General features: G+C 44.6%; 1 protein-coding gene across 2 annotated transcripts; it reads right to left on the minus strand.

Annotated features, from left to right (window-relative positions):
* Positions 1-27,480, minus strand: LOC132836300 (speedy protein A-like). 2 transcript variants are annotated; one of them, XM_060855706.1, is made up of 7 exons: positions 27,358-27,480; positions 22,599-22,847; positions 12,684-12,742; positions 11,031-11,116; positions 8,473-8,644; positions 7,395-7,677; positions 1-353 (listed from the first exon to the last, which is right to left on the minus strand). In XM_060855706.1, exons 2-7 carry the CDS (start codon positions 22,816-22,818, stop codon positions 328-330), a joined length of 846 nt encoding a protein of 281 aa, XP_060711689.1. In that variant the 5' UTR covers positions 22,819-22,847; positions 27,358-27,480; the 3' UTR covers positions 1-327. The 2 variants fall into 2 exon arrangements, with proteins under 2 accessions (XP_060711689.1, XP_060711688.1); XM_060855705.1 differs by having other exon boundaries at positions 1-361.
* Positions 27,481-27,518: the final 38 nt, after the last annotated feature.

A 27,518-nucleotide genomic window follows, 5' to 3' on the forward strand; every position in this document is an offset into this window, starting at 1 on the left:
TTCATCTGCCAATATTTATTCTATACATTAATCATCTCCACAGCAATAAATATACATTCAATTGCAAACAAATGTCTTAACATTTGAGTGTAACCATTTAAAGTTCAGTTGCTAACAACTCCCTTCCTGGCCTCAGTCTCACAAGGGGGAGGGAGCTGGCAGCCAGACAGGGGGAAAAAAAATCATAAAGTGCATCAGATCATAAAAATGCTCAACAGGGTTAAGTAATAGAAACACCAGTGCTGGCATGTGTCAAAGCTAAAAGGGTCCAGCTGTAGGCAGGCACACCGGTCACCACTCTACATGCACCAGCTGTAATCTTGTCCATCAGGTGTGGTACTGACCAAAGCTTCCTGTAGGACTAACAGAAACAAGTCAATGTAACACAACATTGTGCTTTGTGGCCCCACTCCAAAATAGAGGCTGTGATGGCCAATTTCCTCTGATTTTAAATCAAGATCAGCAAGCACACCCAAAGCCTTATCTTGAGGAAGCATATAAAGAGCTCTGACATAAAACACTGGGTACCATACAATTCAACTGAAAACCAGGCAGATCATTTAGAAATTAAGATCTCTGCATTTCAAAAACAAATCCAAGAACCCTGGTGTGGAGGCAGGATATTTGGCCCATTGGGTCCATACGGACCCTCTGAAGTGCATTCCACCCAGACACTCACCTGTTCTAACCCTGTAGCCTTCCATTTCCACCCAGCCTGCACATCTTTGGGCTGTGGGAGGAAATAAGAGCACTTGGAGGAAACCCAGACAGAAACGTGCAAACTGTACAGTCACCCAAGGATGGGATGAAACTGTCCTGAGCTGTGAAACAGTAGTGCTAGCCCTTTAAATTCTTCCTATGCATATACCCATCCAGATGCCTGTTAAATGGCATCATTGTAACAGCCTCCATCACTTCCTCTGGCAGCTCATCCATACACACATCACCCTCTGCATGGAAGAGTTGCCCCATAGGTCCCTTTGTCTTTCCTCTTTCACCTTAATCCTATTCCCTCTAGTTTTGGACTCCCCCAACCCAGGGAAAAGACCTTGTCTATCTACCCCAACATTGCTGCCGCAAGATTTTAATCTTTAAGGTCACCCCTCGGCCTCCGATGCTCCAGGGAAAACAGCCCCAGCCTGTTCAGCCTCTCCCCATAGCTCAAACCCTCCAACCCTGGCAACATCCTTGTAAATCTTTTCTGAACCCTTTCAAGTTTCACAACATCTTTCCAATAGGAAGGAGACTAGAATTACACACAATATTCCAACAGGGGCCTAACCAGTGTCCTGCACAGCTGCAACATGACCTCCCAACTCCTGTACTCAGTACTGACCAATAAAGGAAAGCATACCAAACACCTTCTTCACTATCCTATCTACCTGCGACTCCACTTTCAAGGAGCTATGAACCTGCACTCCAAGGTCTCTTTGCTCAGCAACACTCCCCAGGACCTTACCATTAAGTGTACAAGCCTTGCTAAGAACACTAAACATTGCAAAGTATAATTGTAAGATCAGTAACAGTCACCTCTATTCCCTGTGACATTTAAAAAGGTCATATCAGGATGATTGTTCTACAATAGCATATATAATTGCCAAAAGCCTTTTGATGGTTAAGAGTAAAACAAAAATCTAAAAGTACTGATAACCAAAAAGCAGTATGAGGCAATCCAATTCTAGTACCAACATTCAAAGTGAATATATAAAGCCTTACAAGGCAGATGTGAGGAAAAATGCCAGAACAAAATCATGTTGCAGGGATCTGACCACAGGAAATAATGAGGGAACAGCAAACATTCTGGAGGTCAACAATTGGACTGGCGAGAGAGATAGTCAAGGGAGAAGAGGCACTGTGTTTGAAAAGGATGGAGGAGGGGCAGCTGACTAAGGAAAACCAAAAAGGAGAAAGTGAGGACTGCAGATGCTGGAGATTAGAGTCAAGAGTGGGGTGCTGAAAAAGCACAGCAGGTCAGGCAGCATCCGAAGGGTGGGAGAATTGACATTTTGGGAATGAGTCCATCGGGAATGAGGCTTGTGGGCTGGGGGGGGGGGGCGGAAATGGAGAGATCAATAGGGGTGGGAGGAAAGTGGCTGAGTGCAATAGGTAGAGAGTTGGGGGTAATGGTGATAGGACAGACAGGGGAGTGGAGCATATAAGCGAGAAGGAAGATTGACAAGTATGACAATTTGAGACAGCACAGCCAAGCTGAAAGGTTGGGACTGGGATAAGGTTTTTTGTAGCGGGGTCTGTCTGTCTGTAAGTGAGGAAGCAGGTGAAGGCCTTACTGATGCCATGTGGGTGGAGGCCCACACAGGCCCAGGACCTGCAAGACCTTGGGAGGATGAGTTGAAGTGTTTGGCCACAGGGCAGTGGGGTTGGAAAACCAAGGTGCAATCAATTAGTGAAGCTTTAGCTAACAGGGATTAACAGTTAGTGGACTGGGGTGATCTTATTGCTGGATTGGTAACCCAAGATAATAATTACAAAGCTGGAAATCTGAAACATCCAGAAGGTGCTGGAGAGACTCCAGTTTCACAGCATCTTTGAGAGAGAAGCAGAGGTAACTGTGAGTCCAGCAACCCTTCACTAGAACTCCATTCTGACAAGGGTTACAGACCCAGATGTTAACCCCCTTGCTTCGCTCTATGAATGCTACCAGACCTACTGAGTTCCTCCAGCACTTCCTAGTTGTATTTTAATTATCCAGAGACTCAGGTAATGCTCTGAGACCACGTTTGAACCCCACCATGGCAGATGAAGGAATGTGTTTTACATTTTAAAAAAGATCACAATGGAAAAGATCCACTGACAACAATGGAACCATCAAAAAAAAGTTCGTTAAAATGTCCTTCAGGGCAGGGAATCTACCACCCTTACTCAGTCTGGCCTACATATACCTCCAGACTCCCAAATATGATCGACTCTTAACTTCAGGCTTTTTGAAATGATTTGTTTTAACCAATATCCCAACAGACCATGTGCCTAAAAACTATAAACATCCCTGCCAAACCTGAAAAGTCCCAGTTAACATCTGGGGGCTAGTGCCAAAGCTGGCAGGACCATCTCAGTAGTTAAGCTATAGCAGGACATGTGACAGCAAGTTCAATTCCACGAGCATGTTCCAGGCAACATCCTCTGGTTATGTCCTGGCCCAATGGAAGGATCAGTCTAGCAGAGCTGGCAGCACAGAACCGTACATACAGTTAGGAAGGAATTCTCAACATTGATCTTACTGAAATATTTCACAGCAGGACAAACATGGACATGGGAAAATCCACACCGAGGATACCCTCCATCAGGCTGCTTGGTGCTATCATTCAGAATGGGATACATTTCAAACAGATCAAGCGACTTGACTGGGCAACAGATCTGCGTATCCCTCCCACTCTACAGTTACCATCAAGCAAGAGATCAAATCTGGTTCAAAAGAAGAGTGCAGAGGGCATGCCAGGAGTCACTAGATATACTGAAAAATGCGGTGTCAACCTGCGAGACGTTTCAGGCAAAAGCCTCATGCCCGAAGGGCCTATCAGCTAAAGTGGGTAGGGAGATAAATGGAAGGGTGAGGCGAGGGAGGAGGGAGCTGGAACTACAATAGGCAGTTGGAGATGGGGGTGAAGACGCTGGAGCAGATCAGTGGGAAGGAAGATGGACAGAAAAAGGACAGGACACGAGAGCTGTACCAACTTGGAAGGTTGGATCTGGGAGAAGATGGGGGAAAAGGGGAAACTGGTGATATCCACATTGATGCCCTGGGGTTGGAGGGTCCCAAAGCTGAAGATCAGGTGTTCTCCCTCCAGGGATCAGGGGGCTAGGATTTGGTGAGAGAGAAGGCCCAGTCCCTTCACACCCTAGGCAGAGTGGGAGAGGGAGTTTAAAAAAAAAGTGTTCAGCCATAGGGCAGCAGGGGTGCTTTGTGCATGTCTTAGAGAGGTTCTTTGACACATTCTGCAAGTAGGCGTCCTGTCTCCCCAGTGTAAAGGTGACGGCATCAGGAGCAACAGATATAGTAAGTGACCTGTGTGGAAGTGTCAGTAAATCACTGATGGATACGGAAGGCTCCTTTGGGTCCCTGGACAGAGGTGAGGGAGCAGGTTTCAATTCTGGTAGTGGCAGGGGAAGGTGTTGAAGGGGAGGATGGATTGGTGGGGGTCTTGGACCTAGAGTGTTATGGACTAGGCCAGACCACTCAGAATATTAAGCAGGCAGCCCCAGACCATAGCTTTGCAATTTGTTTTGGTAAGTGTACAGTGAAAATTACCTGGAGTGAGAGCTAGGTTGACTACTAGATATTACAAAAAATTATTCACAAAATTACACAATGAAACAAAGAACAGAATAAAGAACCAATGGAAGTCAATGTACCCAAACTAGACTCAATTATGCTGTCCCGAACATACAGTCCCAATAGGCAAACTCCCTTTAATACCAGGATTAATGGGACACATGCTCACAGGTTGAAGTTGAAGGGCAGAAAAAAAAGTTTCCACACAGCTCCCTGTTGAAGTTCCCAGTTTAAGACCCATGTAAAACTGCTCAGCCCAGAGAGTGGACCACTTCCCTTCCATTATACAGGTCACTACTAAAACATGACCACTTTGGCCTGAAGTCTCACCCGTTTACATATAACCAAAAGGCCTCAATCTTTTTCATCCGTCCCAAGCCAAACTGGTCTGAGCCTGGCCCAGTTAAGTTTCCCTCTGGGGAAAAAAAAAACCAAGGACAAAGTCACCTGGAGCTAAGGAACAGCTTTTTGAAAAACAAGGGACTAGCTTTGTGACAAGAGTTGTGGAGCGAATGGTCTTTACAGACTAGAGATAGGGGTGGGAAAGGAAATATATTCTTTATGGAATGCAGATCATTCCCTCCACAATTCTTGTCAGATCCATGCCCTCCATCATCCCTCCCACTGCGAGAAATGCAAAGTCAGCACCCACACCTACGTCCAAGGCCACAAAGGAGCATTCCACATCCATTAGCTATTTACCTGCATTTCCACACGTAACTTACTGTAACCATTGCTCGCGAAGCAGTCTCTACATTGGAGACAGGACACCTACTTGCAGAATGCTTCAGAGAACATCTTCAGGACATGTATGAAACAACCCCACCGCCTTGTGGCCAAACTCCAACTCCCCTCCCACTATCCCAAGGATTTGCAGGTGCTAGGCCTCCTCCATTGCCAAACCTTAATCACCTGACACCTGCAGGAAAAAACCATCTTATTTTCTGCCTTGGGACCTTCATACCACTCGAGATTAGTGTGGATTTCACCAGTTTCCTCATTTCCTTTCACCCAACCTTATCCCAGATCCAACCTTCCAACTCAGCACCACCCTCATGACCTGCCCATCTTCCTTCCCACCTACTTGCTCAACCCTTACCTCCACCTTCATCCACCTATTACATGCTCAGCTACCATCCCCTAGCCCCACCCTCTCCGTTATCTCTCTACCGCTTGGCTCAAGCCTCATTCCTAATGAAGTGCTTCTGCCTGAAACGTCGATTCTCCTGCTCCTCGGATGCTGCCTGACCTGCTGTACTTTTCCAGCAACACACTCTTCGACTCGGATCTCCAGCATCTGCAGTCCTCACTTTCTCCTAGACCAAAAATTGAGTCATGGCATTCTGGAGGAAAACCCTTTGGATCAGTCTCAAAGCACAAGGTAGATTTTAGCCCCAACTTGGAAGGGTGTTACTGGGACTGGAGTTGGAAAGAGGTGGAGTAAGCTGGGACATTTTTCACTAGAGGGGTTTAAGGAGTTAAAAGGAGTGATGTCAAGAGGTTATAAAATCGTGAGAAGCATTGATAAGATGCAAAGCAAAAAAGCTCTTCACTACAGTAGGGGACTTCAAAACTACAGGGCATTGTCTTTCGTTTTCTGCTTAAGCCTAAGGATCCTAAGGGGTAACTTTTTCCCCGGAGTGGTTTGCATATGGAATGAACTGCCAGAGGAAGTGGTTGATGCAGGTAAAGTTACAACATTTGAGATATTTGGACTGGTACATCGATAGGAGCAGTTTAGAAGGCTGCGGGCCAGGTGCAGGCAGGAGGGACTGGTTTGGTTTCAAAACCTGGTCAACACAGAAGTTGGACTGAAGGATCTGTTTGAGCTGAAAATGTGTTGCTGGAAAAGCGCAGCAGGTCAGGCAGCATCCAAAGAGCAGGGGAATCGACGTTTCGGGCATGAGCCCTTCGTCAGGAATGAAGGAGGGCTTATGCCCAAAACATTGATTCCCTGCTCTTTGGATGCTGCCTGACCTGCTGCGCTTTTCCAGCAACGTTTTCAGCTCTGATCTCCAGCATCTGCAGTCCTCACTTTCTCCCTGAAGGATCTGTTTGACATATATGCAGGTGTTCCTTATGGGCATGTCCTGGGCTCAACCATCTTCAGCTGCTTCAATGGCTTTTCCACCATAAGAGAGCCAAAAGTGGGGACGGTCAGTGATGGCTATAAAGTGTTCAGCACCATTTTTGACTCCTCATACTGAAACAGTCCATATCCACATGCAGCGAGACACTGACATATCCAGCCTTGGATTGGCAAGTACTTAGATTGCCATATGAGAGGCAGACAAGAGAATCTAATCAAACACTTGACATTCAAAAGGTATTACCATTGCTCAATCCCACTGACAATATGCTGGGGATTACCATTGAAGGGATGAGGAACTTGACCAGTTAACTAATCTCCTGACCCTAGAAGGTCAGTCCACTATTTACAAGGTATAAGCTAAAAATTGTGATGGAATATTCCCTACTTCCCTGGATACAAAGCTTGACGCCATTCATAAAATAGAACACTCGATTAGCACCACATTCATCCACCCACCACTGAAGCATGGTAGCAGTAAATGTCCTTGAAAAGGTGCAAAGCTGCAGAAAAAACCCACCAATATTCCTTAGATCAGCGATTTCCAAACCCACAACCTCTACCACCTAGAAGGACAAGAGCAGCACATACACGTGAACACCACCCCCTGCCATCTCAGACTCTCCAACCCGAGAAAACATCCAGGCATGTTTCTTTAAGGTTGCAGGAACAAAATCCTGGAACTTCATCCCTAACAGCATTGTCTGTTCCTGCACCAGATCAACGCAGGGGTTCATCACCACCTTAAAGGCAATAGCAATGGCCCAGCTATCAAAGCAGAGATTCCATGAATGATTGGTCACTAAGTTGAGGTCCAGATTTGGTGTCTCACCAGATATATTTTAACTGCACATGCTATGTTGCTCCATGGGCTGAGTAATCTCATTCCCTTAAATGAAAAGCTTCCTGACATGAGTGATCAATCTTATCCACATATGCATCATTCAGCTAGTGTCTTGGTTACAGACATCCCCTTTAAAAAACACAAGCCAACCCCAAGGCTGAGTGAGGCCATACCTTCTATTCCATGGTCTATCAGGACAGCTGGTGACAATATCAATAGATCTTGGGGCCAGTCACCATCCAACAAGACAGTGTCCTCTGGGGAAGAAGATGAAGAATCCGAATCAAGGTCCAAGTAGCACCGGTAGCGACTGCAGAGTGTGCAGAATGGTGGTGTCCCACTGGGCCCCTGGGGGTAAGGTACTGTTTCTTTCTGCAGGTAGCTTCTGATTGCACCACTGTGATGAACTGGGCGGTCTCTGTGCCAAATATAATGGCAAGGGATAGTGGCAATCACCTTCAGCAAAGAAACCAGAGGCACAAACATCTCATTGGGTGAAGAAAATGACAGACAGTATACAAAGCGCCAGAAATGGAAGTGAGCAATATTTCAACATTTGTATAACCACTGTGGCCCCTGCTTAATACCCTCTGTGCATTGGACATGGACTCCCGGCTCAGCCAAGCAGTGAGTGCAGACCCACCTCCCAATAATTCTGAGAGGCAATGGGCTGCAACACCAAGCCCTTAGTATGAATCCCTGAAGGGCAACAGGATCTTTTGCAGCCTGCTCACCCAAGCAGCCAGTGTATGATTCATGAAGCTATAGAAACCCTTCAATGTGGAAGCAGGCCATTCAGCCCAGAGTCCACACTGACCCCCCCGAACAGCATCCACCCAGACCCAATCACATCCCTCCCCTGCATTTCCCATGGCTAACCCACCCAGCCTGGACACTGGGCAATTTATTGTGACTAATCCACCTCATCTGCACTGTTTGGACAGTGGGAGGAAAGCAGAGGACCTGGAGGAAACCCACACTGACATGGGGAGAATGTGCAAACTCCTGTTTCCCCAAGGCTGGAATCAAACCCAGCTCCCTGGTGCTGGAAGGCAGCTGCACTAACCACAGAGCAACCTGGCTCACTTTAAACAGTGAATGTCAGCTTTCAGTCTGCTAGCCCACAATTTGGACAGCAGCGAAGACTGGGCTGAGCTCTAAAGTGACCCACTGACCCAGGGCTATCAGCAAAAAGCACAGGAAAGCATCAATGTTACCCTGAAGTTACAAACACCAAGTCCAGCATATCACCTCCTCACAGCATCGCCGGCTGACTGCCGCCTTGTAATCCATTTGAGCCCACAGGTCCAGCCGCAATTTGAGGAATTTCGGCACAAGCTTCCTCCAGTTGTCACCCAATGCCCATGGAAATATCTCATACTTGTATTGTTCCTCATCTTCCTCCATGTCATTTGCCAGGTACCTGCAGGAGCAATTACAAAGACCTGCTAGTAAACCCTGTTAATAATTGTCAGGCTGCTTGTGAAAATAAACAAATTCTTAATCACAATTAAGGCGCAGCCATTTTGCCTATTCCATGAGTGGGTGGGGTCAAACTCCTACAGAAGTAGGATTTCTTCAGTAGCAGTTACTGCTGGGGTCTTGAAGTTGGATGTGGGCTTGGTTTTTCTTGTTATAGAAAGAAGCAGGGGGTTCTCTTCCTGCTGTATACGGGTAGGACTCAACAAGAGATCACCTTGATGGATTGTGCTGTAGGACCCCCCCCCCCCCCCACCAATAAACAGGGAATGGAGGAGCAAATATAGCAGAGAGATCATAGACATTTGCAAGAACATTAGGGCATTTGAACTTTCCAAACAGAGTGGGATGGCCAGTGTTTCGGGGTTGGGTGGGGAAGAATTTGTTAAAATGTGTTCAATAGAAAAACAAACATGTAGATACACTGTTGTGGTTCTGTTTGCCGAGCTGGAAGTTTTTGCTGCAAACGTTTCGTTCCCTGGCTAGGAGACAGTGCTATTGGAGCCTCCTGCGAAGCGCTGCTTTGATGTTTCTTCCGGTATTTATAGTGGTTTGTTCTTGCCGCTTCTGGGTGTCAGTTTCAGCTGTAGTAGTTTGTACGTGGGGTCCAGGTCGATGTGTCTGTTAATGGAGTTTGTGGATGAATGCCATGCCTCTAGGAATTCCCTGGCTGTTCTGTCTGGCTTGTCCTATGATGGTAGTGTTTTCCCAGTCAAATTCATGTCCATTCCTAGACGTGTTAGTAGAGAGAACACCCAACGGAGAATTCACCACAAGGGTACACAGGAAACCAACACACACAGACCAAGTCCTAAACTATGAAAGTAACTGCCCCAACACACACAAACGAAGCTGCATCAGGACACTATTCAAAAGAAGCACAACACGCTGCAGTACACCAGAACTGCGAAAAGAGGAAGAGGAACACCTATACAAGGTATTCGCCAAAAACGGATACCCACGCAACTTTATCACCAGATGCCTAAGAGATAGACCACGGAACGAGGACATGCCACAACCAAAAGGACTAGCCACACTACCATACGTCAGGAGCGTCTCAGAACTGACAGCCAGACTACTGCGACCCTTAGGACTCATAACAGCACACAAGCCAACTTCCACACTCAGACAACAACTCACTAGAACAAAGGACCCAATAGCCAGCACGAGCCAAGCTAACGTAGTTTACAAAATACCATGCAAGGACTGCACAAAACACTATATAGGACAAACAGGAAGACAGCTAACAATCCGCATCCATGAACATCAGCTAGCCACAAAACGACACGACCAGCTATCCCTAGTAGCCATACACTCAGACAACCAGCAACATGAATTTGACTGGGAAAACACTACCATCATAGGACAAGCCAGACAGAGAACAGCCAGGGAATTCCTAGAGGCATGGCATTCATCCACAAACTCCATTAACAGACACATGGACCTAGACCCCATATACAAACCACTACAGCTGAAACTGACACCCGGAAGCGGCAAGAACAAACCACTATAAATACCAGAAGAAACATCAAAGCAGCGCTTCACAGGAGGGTCCAATAGCACTGATGTTCCCTAGCCAGGGAACGAAACGTTTGCAGCAAAAACTTCCAGCTCGGCGAACAGAACCACAACAACGGACACCCGAGCTACAAATCTTCAACCAGACTTTATGTAGATACACTTACTAATGGAAGGAACAAAACTGGATCGGCTCTTAAGAAATAAGGCAGGGCAAGTGACTGAAGTGGAGGAGCACTTTGGGGCCAGCGATCATTATTCTAAAAGCTTCAAAAGAGTTGTGGAATAGGTTAGGTCTTGTATAAAAGTGAAAGTTTAACTGGAGTAAAGCAAATGGACAGTATGAGGGGAACTTGCAAAAAATTGACTTGAGTCGACTGTTCTCAGGTGAAGGGACCACTGGCAAGTGAGAAGCTTTCCGAAGAGACAAATGTTGAGGCATTATATTCTTTTAAGAGTGAATCCCACACAAAGGATGGTGTGTATGAGGAATGATCTGCCAGAAGTGGTAGGTGCAGGTATAGTTACACCATTTAAAAAGACATTTGGACAAATGTGAATAGGAAAGATTTGGAAGGATATGGGCCAACTGCAAGCAAGTGGGAGCAGTTTAGTTTCAGAAACCTGGTCAGCATGGACAAGTCGGACTAAAGAGGTCTGTTTCTGTACTGTATGATGCTATAAAAGCAAGACTTGGAGTCACAACTGCCTTCCAGGTGCAAAGATAAAAATAGATTCTGAGCAGACAATAAGCACCCGACCCAACCCTACAGGAGGAGGCTGCCTGCCACAATTAAGAGGCATGTACTTACAGCGCCAAGAAGAAGTTCATTCTGGAGTACTGACTGATGTGAAGCTCTGCACGTTTGAAGTAAGTCAGCACCATGGCCAGTAAATACTGAAAAAGAGCAGTTGGGGTTCAGATACAAGTAGTAAATGAGACTTGTTGGCTCTGTGAAATAAAGATGTATCACAGCATCCTAGATTAGCAAAGCTAGTTCAGCAGTCTGGATACCACAACTAACCCTGGTGTGATCCCACTCCCGTTCACTGCACTGTTTCATTCACTGATTCTTGCTCAAAACAGGAACAAGTTTGGTTCAGAGTCTCAGTCCTAGAACCTACTCCTGAACCAAAGAGGAGTCAGTGTAGTGCAAAACTAGTAAACACTCATGTTGCAGGGGCAGATTGTGCCCGTTTCACAATGTTTTGAACCAGTTCCTCTTGACCTTTCAACGTTATGCTAATCAAGATATAATCTTGAAAGTAAACTCAGCTCACCACTCAATTAGCACTGTGCAACATTTGGTATACAGTATGTCACATCATTGAGCTACATTGACTGTCTCAACTGTATGGTCAGTGCCTTCCAACAATTTATTATAAGACAGGGAAAATTGTGCATATGACCACTGAAGTCATGTTCAGTTTGCAGAATGTGGAATGACTGGTTGAGTGAGATTGCTGCCAGTACGCAGGTAAATTGCCTAATGGGAGTTAATTTCTGCAGATGCTGAAATCTGAACTAAAACAGTAAAAAATGCTGGAGATCAGCCGGTCAGGCAGTATCTATGGACAGAGCAGGCTAACGTTTTGAGGCACGACTCATCAGGTCTCTCCAAAAGATGCTGCCTGACCCACTGCGATTTCCAGCTTTTTTTTGCTTTAGTATAGATTGCATAATTCAATTAATTGCACAGGTAGATGCCATTCAAGAATCTAAATCATGACTGGAAGGCAGCCAAGGATATATGGACCAACTGGGATCAGAGTGACATCCAAAGGTGGAGGTGAGTGAATATCTACAGAATGCTACCAGCAGGCTGTTGTCACCCAGACCACATTAAATGGCACCACTTTCATCAACACCTGCATCTCTGAAGTGCCAGTACATTTGGCACTTTGAACACGAGTACAGATCGCTGAAAATTTAATACATTGAGCCTTGGGACTTAGTGTTCAGATTTTATCTGACCAAGTTCAAACCACAACTGCAAAACCTGAAAATAATTCTAACATGGTGTTTGGTTTGGAACTATAAACTTGAGTGGGGTGAACAATAAATGCCATTAGACAGTGCTCAAATGTCTGCAGGGCACACTGAATCCATATAGCATGGAAGCCTTTCAGCCCATCAAGTCCACATCAACCCTCGAAAGAGCATTCCACCTAGACCCAGCCCCCTACCCTAGCTCAGCATTTCCTATGGCTAATCTAGCCTGCACATCTCCGAACACTATAGGGCAATTAAGCATGGCCAATCTACCCTAACCTGCACAACTATTGACTGTGGGAGGAAACCTAAGCACCCAGAGGAAACTCACGCAGATACAAGGAGTGTGTGCAACCTTCAGTCGCCCAAGGCTGGAATGGTGTTAGTTTCAAGACTGCCAGTAAATTAGAACTACTCATTTCATGTCTCGAGCCCAGTATCTCAACTGCACGTGGCTGCCACTCCCCAGTACCTTATCTGCAATTCGGCAGCAACTGTCCATCCAGAGGAAATCCTGAATCATCTCGTCATCTGCAAGAAACAAAATACAGACCAAATATAGCGAGCTACCAAACTTTTTTTGCCTCCACTTTATTGCCACTCACTATTTAACTGGACATTAAGGCAAAGTTCAGTTTCTCCCTACCACCTCCAACCAGCCCCCACCTACCCTCACGGTTTCAAGACTTTTTGAATGCAGATGATGAAGGGCTTATGCTCGAAACGTCGAATTCTCTATTCCTGAGATGCTGCCTGACCTGCTGTGCTTTGACCAGCAACACATTTGCAGCTGTGATCTCCAGCATCTGCAGACCTCATTTTTTACTTTTTGAATGCAGTACAAAGGTGCCCTCTGGTGGCTTGCAGTTTGTAGCCCTGAGCATGCTCTAACTTGCAGGAATCCAAAAGGAAGCATCTTCACCCAGCCACGTGAGGTCATTCCACTGCAGAGGGGAATTCCCCTCCAACAAAACAATTTCTGAATATTTACAAAAAGTTGCATTGGACATATTTGCAAACAGTTGGAGTCCAAGAACAGGCAAAGTGGAATGAGACTATCAGACCAGCCCATGATCTTATTGAGAGCACAGACTTAAGGGCATATCTCTAGATCAAATTTTTATATAATGTGTAATATGTAGCATTTTAAGCAACACATCTCAAAGTACTTGTGAATGATGCTGTAGTAGTTCAGAGTTTGAGAGAAGATTTGTAGCTCGGGTGCTCATTGTGGTTCTGTTCGCCGAGCTGGGAATTTATGTTGCAGACGTTTTGTCCCCTGTCTTGGTGACATCCTCAGTGCTTGGGAGCCTCCTGTGATGTTTCCTCCAGCATTTATAGTGGTTTGTCTCTGCTGCTTCCAGTTGTCAGTTCCAGCTGTCCATTGCAGTGGCCAGTATATAGGGTCCAGGTCAATGTGCTTATTGATTGAATCTGTGGATGAGTGCCATTCCTCTAGGAATTCCCTGGCTGTTCTGTTTGGCTTGTCCTATAATAGTAGCGTTGTCCCAGTCAAATTCATGTTGCTTGTCATCTGGATGTGTGGCTACTAAGGATAGCTGGTCATGTTGTTTCGTGGCTAGTTGGTGTTCATGAATGCGGACTGTTAGCTGTATTCCTGTTTGTCCTATGTAGTGTTTTGTGCAGTCCTTGCATGGGATTTTTTTGCACAACGGTCTGCATTCATGAACACCAACTAGCCATGAAACAACATGACTAGCCACACACAGATGACAAGCAACATGAATTTGACTGGGACAACGCTACTATTATAGGACAAGCTAAACAGAACAGCCAGGGAATTCCTAGAGGAATGGCACTCATCCACAGATTCAAATCAACAAACACATCGACCTAGACCCAATATACCAGCCACTACAGCAGACAGCTGGAACTGACAACTGGAAGCGGCAGAGACAAGCCACTATGAATGCTGGAGGAAACATCACAGATGCACTTCACAGGAGGCTCCCAAGCACTGAGGGTGCCACCTAGACAGGGGACAAAATCTCTGCAACAAATTCCCAGCTCAGCAAACAGAACCACAACAACGATGCTATAGTAGGTTATAACGCTGCAAAGGTATGTGTTGTAATGTTGGCAAACTTGACAATCTGTACACAAGATTACACAAACCACCATCTGATACAGGCCAGTTTCCAACTGGGTGAAGGACAAACTTAGATCAGAACAGGAAGATTTTGGTTTCTCTGCAATGTACAGTGGGATCTGTCTGCTGTTTGATCTTGAGTGGGCACATTCCTTGGCATTACTCAGGACAGGTGCAGGCCTCTGAAGCAGTTTTACAAGCCACAGACTGACAGTGCAACAGGTGGGCCATGTTAACTCACATTCAGAAAGCCCTAGTAATGAAGTAGCCAAACTAGGCAGGAGGACCTGTGAAAAATCACCTGCTTTGGGACAGGTACTGGTAGTTAATAACCTGAAACCAAACCCCAGGACACTGCCCAACTGATGCTGCATGATAATGAATTCCTACATCAATAGCTTCATGACTCAACAGAAACTGAACTGAATCAGCTGGGTGAAAAATGTAGCTACTACAGAAGACCAGATGCAGGGTCCTCTTTACAAGATAATCAACCACCAATGCAGACCCTCAGCTGCAAAGATTCAAGTCAGAGGAATACACAGAAGTCTGCATGATCCTAGTTGGATGTAGCTACACATCGATTATAACACCACAAAATCAGTTACTTGATGCCTCCACTGCTGGCTGCACAACCCTCTGCCTCTACTACCAGGTCATGGCAATGAGACAATATGGTAACTCAGCTCAGTTACTGCAGATACTGCAAACATTTCTCTTCCCTTCAACCAAGGAGGGCAAGCAGTTTGACTGTGGAAAGACAAACTTCTACATCACACCGCATCCCATATCACCATTAGATCTCCTTTAATCACCTGGCATAAGCAAGCACTGGAGCACCATGAGGAAGAAAGACCATTATTTACCTTAATAAAATGGGAATAGGCAATCGATGCCCACTTAGGGACATCTCCAAACATCTTCAGGGAATCCAAATGCACAAATAAACTAAGTTTTTTGAAAAAAACCTCAAAAATCCATGAAAAGGTAACAGTGGTAGGATGGGGGAAGAATTTTTTTTTTAAAAACACAATGCAATCTTTCCAAGAATTGACAGTCCACAACATTTTTGACAACCTAAAATGTCAAAACAAAGAAGAGGAAATGCTGAGATTTTTGAAAAATACAGCAGCTTTTCTGATTTCTCCATTCTTTCAGAAACAAGACAGCAGGTCAGCTCATTCTTTGAGAACAGTCAGGTATCACATTCTACACTTGGTGGTGTTTTTATTCACAGTGGAATGAGAGAGAGAGTTCAGAACCAAGACAGAATCACCAAATTGAACCTTTAACAAGGCAAGGATCTGGGACTGAGATTCAGGAATAATTAGCTGGACATTACCCTTTTACGAGTTTAACATTGATGAGCAGGAGCAGATGCATCACAGCCACAAGATGTACTGCTCCTCTAGTATCAGGAAGATTCAGCAGATCTCAAAAGGGTGACTTTTAATCCTGGCTCGGCATTTTAGCAAGACTGCCACCAATGCATTAGAGAAGCGATTGTAGTCAGATGTACAGCATGTAAACAGACCCTTTGGTCCAATTTGTCCATGCTGACCAGATATTCTAAATCAATCTAGTCCCCTTGGCCAATTCCCCTCCAAACTCTTCTTATTCATATACCCATCCAGATGCCTTTTAAATGCTGTAATTGTACCAGCCTCCACCACTTCCTTTGGCAGCTCATTGCATACATGCACCACCCTCTGAAAACGTTGCCTCTTGGGTTTTTTTTTTAATCTTTCCAGTCTTGTTCTGGACTTTCTTCAGAATGAAGTTTAAATCTGGCACCAACCACCTTGATCAAAAAGGTAGAACAAAATAACTAGGGGTTGGCCATTCAGCCCTTTGAAGCTACTTTGGTGAGAAGCCATAATTGATCAGATTGGAAAGTGGAGTTGAGGCCACATGTGATCACCTTCTCCTTGCTTGTGAATCCTTTATCACAAGGATGTCTAATTCAGTCTAGGATACATCCAAATGATCCAACTGCCATTGCTCACCAAGAAGAAAATTCCATTATAAAAGTGTTGAGGCTATGATCATAAATAAGAAGTCATTAGGTATATAGATTCACTTGATTCCCGATTGTCTAAGAGTATGGGGGCATTTTTAAGAGGGAACTAAAGGGGACAAAAAAAAAGGGATGAAGTAGTGTAGTAAGATTAAGGAGAATCCAGAGATTCCACAGTACATTGAGTAAAAAAAGAAACCAGGGAGAGAATTGGGCCCTTAAAGTCAAAGTTGTCTAGGTGTGGAACTACAGGAGATGGGAGAGAGATACTAAAATATTTCACATGAGTTCTTATTGTGGAGAAAGAAATGGAAAGAAGTCAAGGCCAAGAAACAAATAAATTTAGATGCCTTGAAAACAATTCACGTTACAGAAGAGGTGATGCTGGAGGTCTTAAAGTGGATAAATCTCCAATACCTGATCAAGTGTTTCCTAGGATATTGCATCAAGTTAGAGAAAAAAAAAATTGAAGGTGTCCCTACCAAGATTAGTTTCATCTGCAGCCACAGGTGACAGTGGTTCACAAATGCAATGAACCATCAAAAGGAAGTGGCAGAAAGGTACAGTTGTAACATTTAAAAGACCTTGATAGGTACATAGGGAAGGCTTAAAGGGATGAGAGCCAAAGGCTGGTAAGCGTGACTAATTTAACTTAGGAAGCATGGTATTCATGGACAAATTAAACCAAAAGGTTTGTTTCTATGTTGTGCGATTAAGAGGAGATTCCTCCCCACCTCCATCATGAATGGGACACCCTTCTATTCTCAAACTGCACCAGTTTTGAATTTCATCTCCAACGATTCAACATGCCACTTAAATAATAAGGAAAGGTGCACATCTTGGGCTTTCACTCCCTCAGTAACATTTCCCTGCCTGTTTCAATACTAGAACTGCTAAAATCTTGGATATCTGTCATGCCCCATTTTGTTTACTTCACTCTTAGTCTTCAGCTGCCTCAGTGCCAAGCCTCTGATTCCCACAACCTTTAAAGAATCCTTTTTAAAGAAATGCAAATCTCCCATGGTGTCCTATTCCAGCATATCCTCAAGTGTCCTGATATCATATTTTGCTCAAGAACACAATCAAGTTCCTTGGGGCATATTAACAAAATCACAATTTTAATTGCTCAAAGCCAATCAATGTTAATTCTTCAGAAATCAATAGTTCCAGGCAGTCCTTCAGCTCACTGCTGCTCAAGGATAGTTGCTGAAAAGAATGGCAGCCAGTGACCTATGCGACCACAGCTTCTAAAATTAACTGCTCATGCTGAATGTGTTTATTTTGTGTAGTTCACTGAGCAACTTTATCCCATCAGTACTGGACCATTCTAAACTAGCAGCTGTTCTCAGGGTTATTTCAGCATGCCACGGAATCACAGGCAGCAAAGTATTTTCATTTGGATCATACCATATCTATGTGACTGTGTGCATCCCACCAGCAAAACAAAAATAAAAGGATTGGTGCAGTATGAGAAAAAAAAATTGCTTTCATTCAAAAATACTATCCATGTCAAGACATCAAGGTTTTGTGGCTGTCATTTCTAAACTTTCTCTCCTTCCCCCATGGACACAAACGCAGTATGCATTACCCATTCCTAATTGCTTTTTGAGAAGGTAACAGTAGACTGTCCCTTGAACTGCTGCAGTCCATCTGGTTTTGGTGAAGAATGCCTGACGCCTGTACAATTTCACCCTCACAGTCAGCACCTTCAAGTCAGGGCAGAGAGTCCAAGCTATGTCCATCAAGTTGGCATTAAAAATTTTGCAAATTGGTTGTAACATTCATCTCTGTTCCAGTAAGCTGTGGGCTCAAATACGACTCCAGAGATTGAGCACAAGAAAACTCGCATCCAAGACAACAGGGCACTGCTGAGTTTCAGCAGGTATGGTTTATGGGGCTGTAACGTGGCTCAGTGGTTAGCACCAGAGTTCCTAGTGAATTGCTAACTAGGGCTGCAGACATTAAACTAAACTGGATAGGGTTTTTGGGGGGGGGGGGGGGGGGTTCACTTATCGGGGAAATTACAAAATCCGATTTAGAGGTGCTAAGAGTGCAGATCTCTGCAGAGGTTATTAAAAACCTCCGGCACAGAAATTGGACAACATGAAAAGGGTTAACAATCAAGCTTAAGCACACTGGATAAACTAGTGACAATTAGAAGAGGCACAGTTACTACAGGACTGAAGGGGTTATATCTGAATGCATGCAGTACAAAGAATAAGGTATAGGAGCTTAAGGCACAGACCAAAGTTAGTACATATAATGGGGTGGGCATCACAGAGACATAACTGCAAGGGGATCAGGATTGGGAACTGAATCTTCAAGGATGTACATACTATTGAAAAAAGATAGGCAGATGGGTAGAGGGGGCAGGATTGCCTTAGAAATGAAATTAAATCCATAGTAAGAAATGAAGTGGGTCAGGGGTGTGTGTGTAGAATTAAAGAATGGCCAAAGGTGAAAAAAAACCATAGATGGAATTATGTACAGGCTTCCAACCAGTAGTCAGGAGCTGGGGTACAAGTTACATCAGGAGATCGAAGACACGTGCAGGAAAGGCAAAGTTAGTGATCTTAGGGAAGTTCAATATGCAGATGGACTGGAAAAATGAGATTGGCAGTGGATTGCAAGAAAATTAGTGGAATTTCCACAAGATGGCTTTTGCGGCAACTTGTGGTGGAACCCACTGGGAACAGACATTACTGGATTTAGTGTTGTGCAGTGAGATTGACTTGATGAGGGTGTATAAGGCAAAGAAACCTTCATAATGATTGAATTTACTCTGCCATTTGAGAAGGAGAAGATTGAATCAAAGGTAACAGCATTACAGCCGAATAAAGGCAACTACAGCAGCATGAGGAAGGAGATGGGTAGAATTGTACAGCAGTGCTGCATTTTGAGAAAGCAAATCTTAGCAGGACTTATACACAATGGTAAGGTCTAGGGAGTGTTGCTGAACAAAGGCCTTGGAGTGCAGGTCCATTGCTCCTTGAAAGTGGAGTCGCGGGTAGATAGTATAGCGAAGGCAGCATTTGGTACGCTTTCCTTTATTGGACAGAATACGAGTATAGGAGTTGGGAGGTCACATTGCAGTTGTACAAGACACTGGTTAGGCCACTTTAGGAATACTGTGAAATTCTGGTCTGTTTTCCCTGGAGTGCCAGAGGCTTTTTGGCAGGGGGGGGGGGGGGGGGGGGGGGAATGACCTTATAGACGTTTATAAAATCATGAGGGGCATGGATAGCGTAAATAGACAAGGTATTTTCCTCAGTGGGTGAGTCCAGAGCTAGAAGGCATTGGTTTAAGGTGACGGGGGAAGACATAAAAGGGACCCAAGAGGCAATGTTTTCACACAGCAGGTGGTGCATATATGGAATGATTTGCCAATGGAAGTGGCAAAGCTAGTACAATTACATATTTAAAAAGGCATCTGAATAGGAAGAATTTAGAGGGATATGGATCAAATGCTGGCAAATGGGACAAGATTAGGTTGGGAGATCTGGTCAGCATGGGTGAGTTGGACCGAAGAGTTTGTTTCTATGCTGTAGATCTATGACCAGGAAAGGAGCCTAACAGAAAAGACCATCTAACAGCAATGGCAGGGTTCCTGGGAATAATTCAGAAGAGACAGATTCCTGAGGATAAAGCAGCATGATATAGGGAGGATGATTCAACTAGGGAGGTGAGGGATAGCATAAAAGTAAGAGGCAGCAGTGAATGCGGTGAGGGACAATGGAAAAGCCAGAGGATTGGGAAGCTTACGAAGACTAACAGAGGGCATCAATTAAAAAAAAGGGAGGGAGAAGATTAAATACAAGGGTGAACTAAGCAATAATTTAAGGAAGATTAAGTGTTTTGACTAAGGACAAAAAAATTTAAAGGCAAAAGTGGACACTGCACTGTTGAAAAACAACATTGGAAAGATAATGGCGACAAACAAGGAAATGGCTGAGGAACTGAATAATTGCTTTGTCAGTCTTCACGGTAGAAGACACTAGTAATATTCCAAAAATTCAGAGTAATGGCAGAGCTGAGTATGGTGGTTGTTACCAAGGAGAAGGAGCTAGTAAAATTGAATGGCCTAAAAGTGGCTAAAATGTCCTGGACGAGACTACATGCCAGAGTTCTAAGAGATAGCTGAAGAGTTTGTGAAGGTGTAACTGGTGATCTTTCAGGAATCACAGGAATCAGGAAGAGTCCCAGAGGACTGGAAAATACAAACATGACACTTCTGTTTAAGAGAGTAGGCCAATACAGGAAAATTACAGAACAATTAGCCGAACCTCAGTCACAGCTAAGATCTTGGAATCTACTTGAGGAATGAGATTGGAATACTTGGAAGTGTATGGTAAAGTCAGGCAAAGTCATCAGCACATCACCTAAGGGAGGTCATGTCTGAAATTTGCTAGAATTCTTCGAGGAAAGCGTTAGACTAAGGAGAGCCAATGGATATTATCTACCTTGACTATGGTGGTATTCAACAAAATACTGCACAGGAGGCCACTGAATAAACTAAGGGCCCCATGGTGTGAGGCAAGGTGTTAGCATGGATAGAAGCTTGGCTATCTGGCAGAAAGCAGTGTGGGGATAAAAGGGTTATTTTCAGGATCACAGCCAGTGACAAGGTGGTGTTCTGCAAGGCTGAGTACTGGGACCACAACTTTTCACTTTTACATAACCATCTAGATGAAGGAACGGAAGGCATTCTGGCTAAGTTTGCCTGCAATAAGATAACTAGAGGGACAGATAGCATTGAGGAAGCATGGAGGCTGCAGAAGGTTTGGACAGGTTAGGTGAGTGGGCGAAAGAGCAGCAGATGGAGTAAGACATGAAAAAATGTGAAGCCATGCATTTTAGTGGGAGGAATATGGAGGATAGACTATTTTCTAATTGGGGAGAAAATTCAAAAGTCTGAAATGCAAAGAGACTGGAGAGATTAGACTAGAATTCTCTCAAGGTGAACTTGCAGATTGAGTCAAATGCAATAACGGCATGTACTTTCATGGCTTGAATTTAAAAGCAGGGACTTACTGGAGGCTCTAAGGCTCTGGTCAGGTCACATTTGGAGTATTGTGCGCAGTTTTGGGCCCCATTTCTCAGGAAGGATTTACTAGCCCTCATGTTGACAAGAATGGTCCCAGGAATGAAAAGTCTTACATAAGGAACCTTGGAAGACCGAGTCCAAACTCAATCTAGTTTAGAAGAAGGATATGGGGGTGGTGATCTAATTGATACATACAGAATGCCGAATGGTCTGGACAGTAGATGTTGAGAAGATATTTCCATTGGTAGGCGAGACTAACTCTAAGGTTATGCCCTTGGATCCAAGGGAAGACCTTTTAGAACAGAGTTAAGGAGAAACCTCTTCACCCAGAGAGGTGTGAATTTATGGAATTTGTTGCTACAGAAAGGGGTGGGGGCCAGCTCATTGAGTATAGTTAAGACCAAGATAGATAGGTTCTGGAGTATCAAGGGTTTATGGGAAGAAAGCAGGAGAATAGGGTCGAGAAACTTAGCCATGTTTGGACTAAATGGTCTCATGCTGTCTCAGCACCAGGGACCCTGGTTCGATTCCACACTAAGGCAACTCCATGCAGAGTTTACACATTCTCCCCACGTGTGGGTTTCCTCCTACAGTCCAAAGATGTGCAGGTTAGGTGGATTGGCCATGGGATAAAAGGTGAAAGAATCTGGTGGGATGCTGTTCAGAGAGGCAGTGTGGACTTGTTGGGCCGAAAGACCGGTTTAAAAATGTGTTGCTGGAAAAGAGCAGCAGGTCAGGCAGCAAAGGAGAATCGACGTTTTGGGCATAAGCCCTTCTTCAGGAAGGCCTGTTTACCAAGTTGTAGGCATTCTCAGGATTATCAGATTGTGCTTTTGTGAAAGCTCAGTGCCACATGACCTACATTACAAAGGCAACACCTTTTGTCTATAAAGCACTCAGGGTGCCCCAGGGTTAAGGGCATTGTGGAAATGTAAACCTGTGTCAACAAACTAGCCCAGGAACTCTAAACAATAGTCCAAGCCCCCTTATGCCCACCTAACTGGGGATGTTAGTTAGATATTCATTCCAGTATTCTGACAGATCTTCATCCCTGCTCAAGTACTAAATGACTAGCACCAATCTCAATATTCATTTCAGTTCAATGTGACATCTATCAGTTTGGCAGTTACATATCCGTTCCAGCTGCAGAGTTTGAAAGGAGAAATATAAAACATCAGAATACACAATTTGATCAATACAATGAATTCAGACATACCGAGAAGTTTAAGAAATGCTTCCAACTCCTGGTGCTGTACGACAAACGGAACCTCCTTTGAGACTTTTGACATCTTACTGGATTCCCCTTCACCCCTCTCGTGCAGCCGTGGCTTCCGAGAAACCAAATCCCGGCCCTGATGTGACAATTTTGAAACCCCTGGCTTCACCTGAACGGTGACCGAAGAGGGATTCTGAGCACGGGTCTGGTTGTGCCTCATGATGGTAAATGAGGGCAGTTAGGGGTGGTCTGCAACAAAGAAAAAAAAAGGGAGTTAAAAATCACATGCCAATTAGCAGGTTCAGGGAAATCTCCACAGTCACTGTTCAATTCTCCAGTAAACCAGACCTAAGATTTGAAATTTAGTCTTGGAAATTATGCTCAAGTCAGGTTCAACTTCTCTACAAGCAATATTTAAGAGGTTGAATTCACCTTATTAGTGCATAATTGCCAATCCAGAAGCTGTTCAACCAAGTTTAACCTCGAGTGCAAAAATGAGCTAAAAACATTATGAAGTTGAACATTGATAGAATCCTAGACTAAGCACATCATTTTGTGATTATGGCAAACTGTGTTCAGTTTTGGCTTCCCTGCTATAGGAAAGATGTTGTTCAACTTGAAAGGGTTCAGAAAAGATTTACAATGATGTTACCACGATTGAAGGTGGGGGGGGGGGGGGGGGGGGTGAAGAGTGTATGAAGTAAGCTGCCAGAGGGGGAGGCTGGTACAATGACAACATTTAAAAAGTATCTGGATGGGTACATAATGGGGAAGGGTTTAAGAGGGATTATGGGCCAAATGGGACCAGATTAATTTACGATATCTGGTCAGCCTCAAGTTCAACTGAAGGGTCTGTTCCCAGGCTGTGCAACTCTGACTTGGAGTACATTAATACCATTAAAGAGTTTAGCTTCAACAGGTGAATTTTAAACAAAGACTATTTGTTGGCAAATCTTCCTGAATCAATTGATACACAAGATTAACTGAGTGTACATACACCATCATACACATCATATAGGATCAGGTCTACAGGGCTAAGCCATGACATACAGTTGCTATTGTAGAAATGTGAAGGTATTAACTAGCCTAGTTTTTCACCCTTTTAGGATCTGTAGCAACATCTGTAGCCAAATGCATCATGAACATGGGCAACAATTTCAGTTCTGAAAAAGGAGTCACATTCAGTTTGAAACTGTTTCTCTCTTCAGTTACTGCAAAACCAACCAAGTTCCTCCAGCACCTGCTTTCTCTATAAAGAAGTTCATTTCACATTTTACAGGAAGAATTATTTCAGTAACTTTTAAACAGGGCTTTGCGGTTCTGAATTCTACGTCTCCTGAACAATAGCTAGCAAGGCACCAAATTCAATATCCAGTCTGTCAAAAATGAGGGTGGGAAGATATTTGGGCAACATATTTCTACAGAAAAACATTTTCACTCAGGTAGAAGGGCACAGCTGAAAATGTGGTGCTGGAAAAGCGCAGCGGGTCAGGCAGCATCCAAGGAGAAGGAGAATCGACGTTACAGGCATGAGCCCCTCTTCAGGCTCATGCCCAAAGCGTCAATTCTCCTTCTCCTTGGATGCTGCCTGACCCACTGCGCTTCTCCAGCACCACATTGTCAGCTCTGATCTCTAGCATCTGCAGTCCTCACTATCTCCTAGAAGGGTACAGCCTAAGGACCTGGTATAGTATTAGGTTGTGATACCCTACCAGCTCAAGGTTACACTGAATGAGCACTTCAACATGCTGGAAGATACCACGTATGGAACTCCCAAAGGAGAGGCAACATCTCAAGACCAACAGGCAAAAATCAGTAGCTCAGTGATACGCAGGACAAAAACATGCAACTTACCAAGACTAATTGGAGACAGTCAACTTTCTACAGTTAGAACACATACTTATGAACACCAAATCCAATCACTAACGTGAAAAGACTTTTGCCTTCATCCAATATCATACGTTGTGCATCAGGTTGAACTCAAAGCATTAATGCCAAATGAATCATTTAAGGCTTACTATGCCTTTACAAGGCTATTGAAGTGAAAAGATACTCAAACTAAGATGCAGAACTACAGAATGGTTACAAGCACAGAAACTTTCCAGCCCATGTTTGCACCAGCTCTCTGAACAAACATGTTACTTACTGAGGCAAGTGAAACACTGCCCAAGCTGGTACAAAACATTCCAAGCACTGAAGGCAGCTGACATCAACCATTTCAAATGGCCATTTGGAGGGGAGACACACAGAATCAAGACAAATAGTCTACCTGTGACAAATCCTATTCTTTGTCTAGTCATGGCACCTTTTGCACACAAGCCTGTCTCTTTCCATAGCACGAGAGAAGTAGGCCACTCAAACCTTCGGGTCTGCTTAGCCATTCACCAAGATCATACTGATCCAACTGTGGCCTCCTTTCCACATTCCTGACTACTCCAGTGCACTTTAACCCCCAGATGATCAAAAATCTGCTTCTGCCTTATAAGTGCTCAGACTTCGCTTCCATTGGAAGTTTTTTTTACATAAAAGGCAAAGACTCAACCTTATTAGGAAAAAAAATCTCCTGCCCAGCCAAAGTACGTAACATCAAATGCTTAAATGACCCCAAGGTCCAAACGTTTTTGGGCATCCTCAACAAATATGGAGGTTGGCAAAACTAGCATTGGTGGCCCATCTGCAATTGCTTTTGAACAGTGTGGCTTGGCTTTTACAAGGCACTTATCAGTTAGCCATATTTCTGCAGGTCTGGAAACACTTGTAGACAGGGACAGCACATTAATTTCCTCATTCAGGAGGCACTGAAACAGATGTATTTTTACAATCATGGTTGAAAGTGTCACCATGAGATTACCCAGAGAAAGGAAAACAAACAAGAAAAACTGAACAAATTGGTCCAATAAATCATGAATACCTCAAACTGTGGATTCAGAATTATGCACTTCAAGAATTACAGTTTAATAAAACCACTCATTTTCCCCCTTTAGGTAGCATACAATTCAAAATTTAAACCAAGTTGAAAATACACTAGTTTTCTCATGACATTTATTCATGGATAAAGACATCACTGCCTGAGCATTTATTGCCCCAAGACAGGCAGTGAACTACCTTCTTGAACCACTGCAAGCTGCTATGGAGAGATTTAAACCAAACTTTGGAACATTAGCCTGGGGTCTCCAGATTACTAGTTCATATAGACATGAGAAGAGAATCACAATCCACCCCTCCTTCCATAACCTCAGCAACTTCAGCCTCCAGATTATATAGGTTCCACTTCATACATTTTAAACTCTTTCACAGAAAGAGTCTCAGAAAAAGTCACTTCATTTCTTCCCAGCAGTTCCTCTTCATACCCTCTACCTCCCCAACCCATCATGTTCTTCCTCTTTCATCCCCACCACACATTTGCAGGTCTTTCCCAACACTCTCACATCCTTCCCTTCAGCCCCCAAGTCTGCTCCATCTTAACATCCTTTTCCCTTAATCCTCACATTCTATCACTCATTCATTCCACCATCCTCCCAATAATTCCCTGTGCCTCCCCCTTCAAGTTGTCCTACAATCTATCCCTTCCTTTTTATTTCCCCCCTTAGCTCTTAACATGATTATTCATTCACTCTATAACCCCACAGTTCTATCTTCCACTTTCTCCCTTGCAAACACCAAGGCCCTTCTTTTTACTCTGTGTCTGTCTTGAAGGATGTTCTTGATGAACAAGGATCTCAGAACCACAGGGTTAGTGTAAGCACACAGGTGGGGTGAGCTATTGAGAATTGAGGTAAGAAACATCTTCACCCAGAAAAGGGTGAAATAGTAGTACTATCAACCACAGCAAGTGGTTAAGATCCAATGCTTTCAAGGAGTTATAGTACTTAGGATCAAAGAGTAGAAGAACAGAACAGGATATTGAGTCAACTGACCACATTGAACTGCAGTGCTAGCTAACAGAAACCAACTCCCCAACTATTTGTTTGCAAGCACAACCCAAGTTGTGCAACTTCTCTCCAAGCCCCACATCATGTCCACTCAGCACCTCAATGTCCTACCTCACAAAACTTCATGCTCAGCATTCTTCCACAACACACCTCACCTCACCATACACAACTTATCCCTCACATCCCCATTCTTTTATTTGAAGCCTTCATCCCAGTAGCTAAATGTCTTCCTTTAGCTACTCCCAGCTTGGCCAACCTCTCTACCACCACACCCTCACATCCAGCCTTCCTCCTCAGGTTTCCAATCCACATCCCCCTCCCCCTAACATACCCAGCCTCAATCCAACCCCTTTCATTCCCCCAATCCCAAAACACTTGATCCCTTCAGCCCACTACGGCGGCCATTATTGCCGTCGTGCTACTCTTCACCTGGACTGAGGCACGTGCCGCACCTGAGCCAGCGCCCAGCCCGCCAACCGGCTTTTCATAGGTTGCCGCCGTGCTGAGGTCAGCGCGTCGCCACCAATGGTCGCCCTCCGATCTGATCGCCACGCCCCCCTTTCGCCCCGGCAAACGTTGGTCCGCTCCCCCCCCCGCCGCGCGGTGACCATGGCAACCACCGGCCCGCCCCTCCCTGGACGCACGGTGACTATGGCAACCGGCGCCGCCCCGCCCCTCCCTGCTGCACGGTGACCACGGCAACCAGCGGCCCGCCCCGCCTCACGGTGACTATGACAACCAACAGCTCGCCCCGCATGACTCCCGCTCCCTCCACAACAACAACAACATGAACATCCCAAGAGGAAAAAAAAATTGAAAATATCAACCATCCGAAGATTCCTCCATTCCGTCACATCATAACTCCTGTTTCGTAAAAATTAAAAAATGTTTAAAAATCGTTGCGTGGAGAGTCACGTGCCCACGCCCTGGTCACACGACGCGGTATCCCATTGGCCTAACAGCGTGGAAGGGACGGTCGTGGCTCCTG

This window comes from Hemiscyllium ocellatum, chromosome 46 (genome assembly GCF_020745735.1).
Source record: "Hemiscyllium ocellatum isolate sHemOce1 chromosome 46, sHemOce1.pat.X.cur, whole genome shotgun sequence".
Classification (NCBI taxonomy): Eukaryota; Metazoa; Chordata; class Chondrichthyes; order Orectolobiformes; family Hemiscylliidae; genus Hemiscyllium; species Hemiscyllium ocellatum.

Bases quoted from the DNA above. Each gene is read 5' to 3' on its own strand.
- LOC132836300 (XM_060855705.1), bottom strand. From the start codon at position 22,818: ATGAGGCACAACCAGACCCGTGCTCAGAATCCCTCTTCGGTCACCGTT. The intron at 11,117-12,683 runs GTACTGGGGAGT...GCTCTTTTTCAG, and splicing joins GCTGCCGAATTGCAGATAAG to TATTTACTGGCCATGGTGCT. The intron at 7,678-8,472 runs GTGATATGCTGG...TCTTTGCTGAAG, and splicing joins GCCGGCGATGCTGTGAGGAG to GTGATTGCCACTATCCCTTG.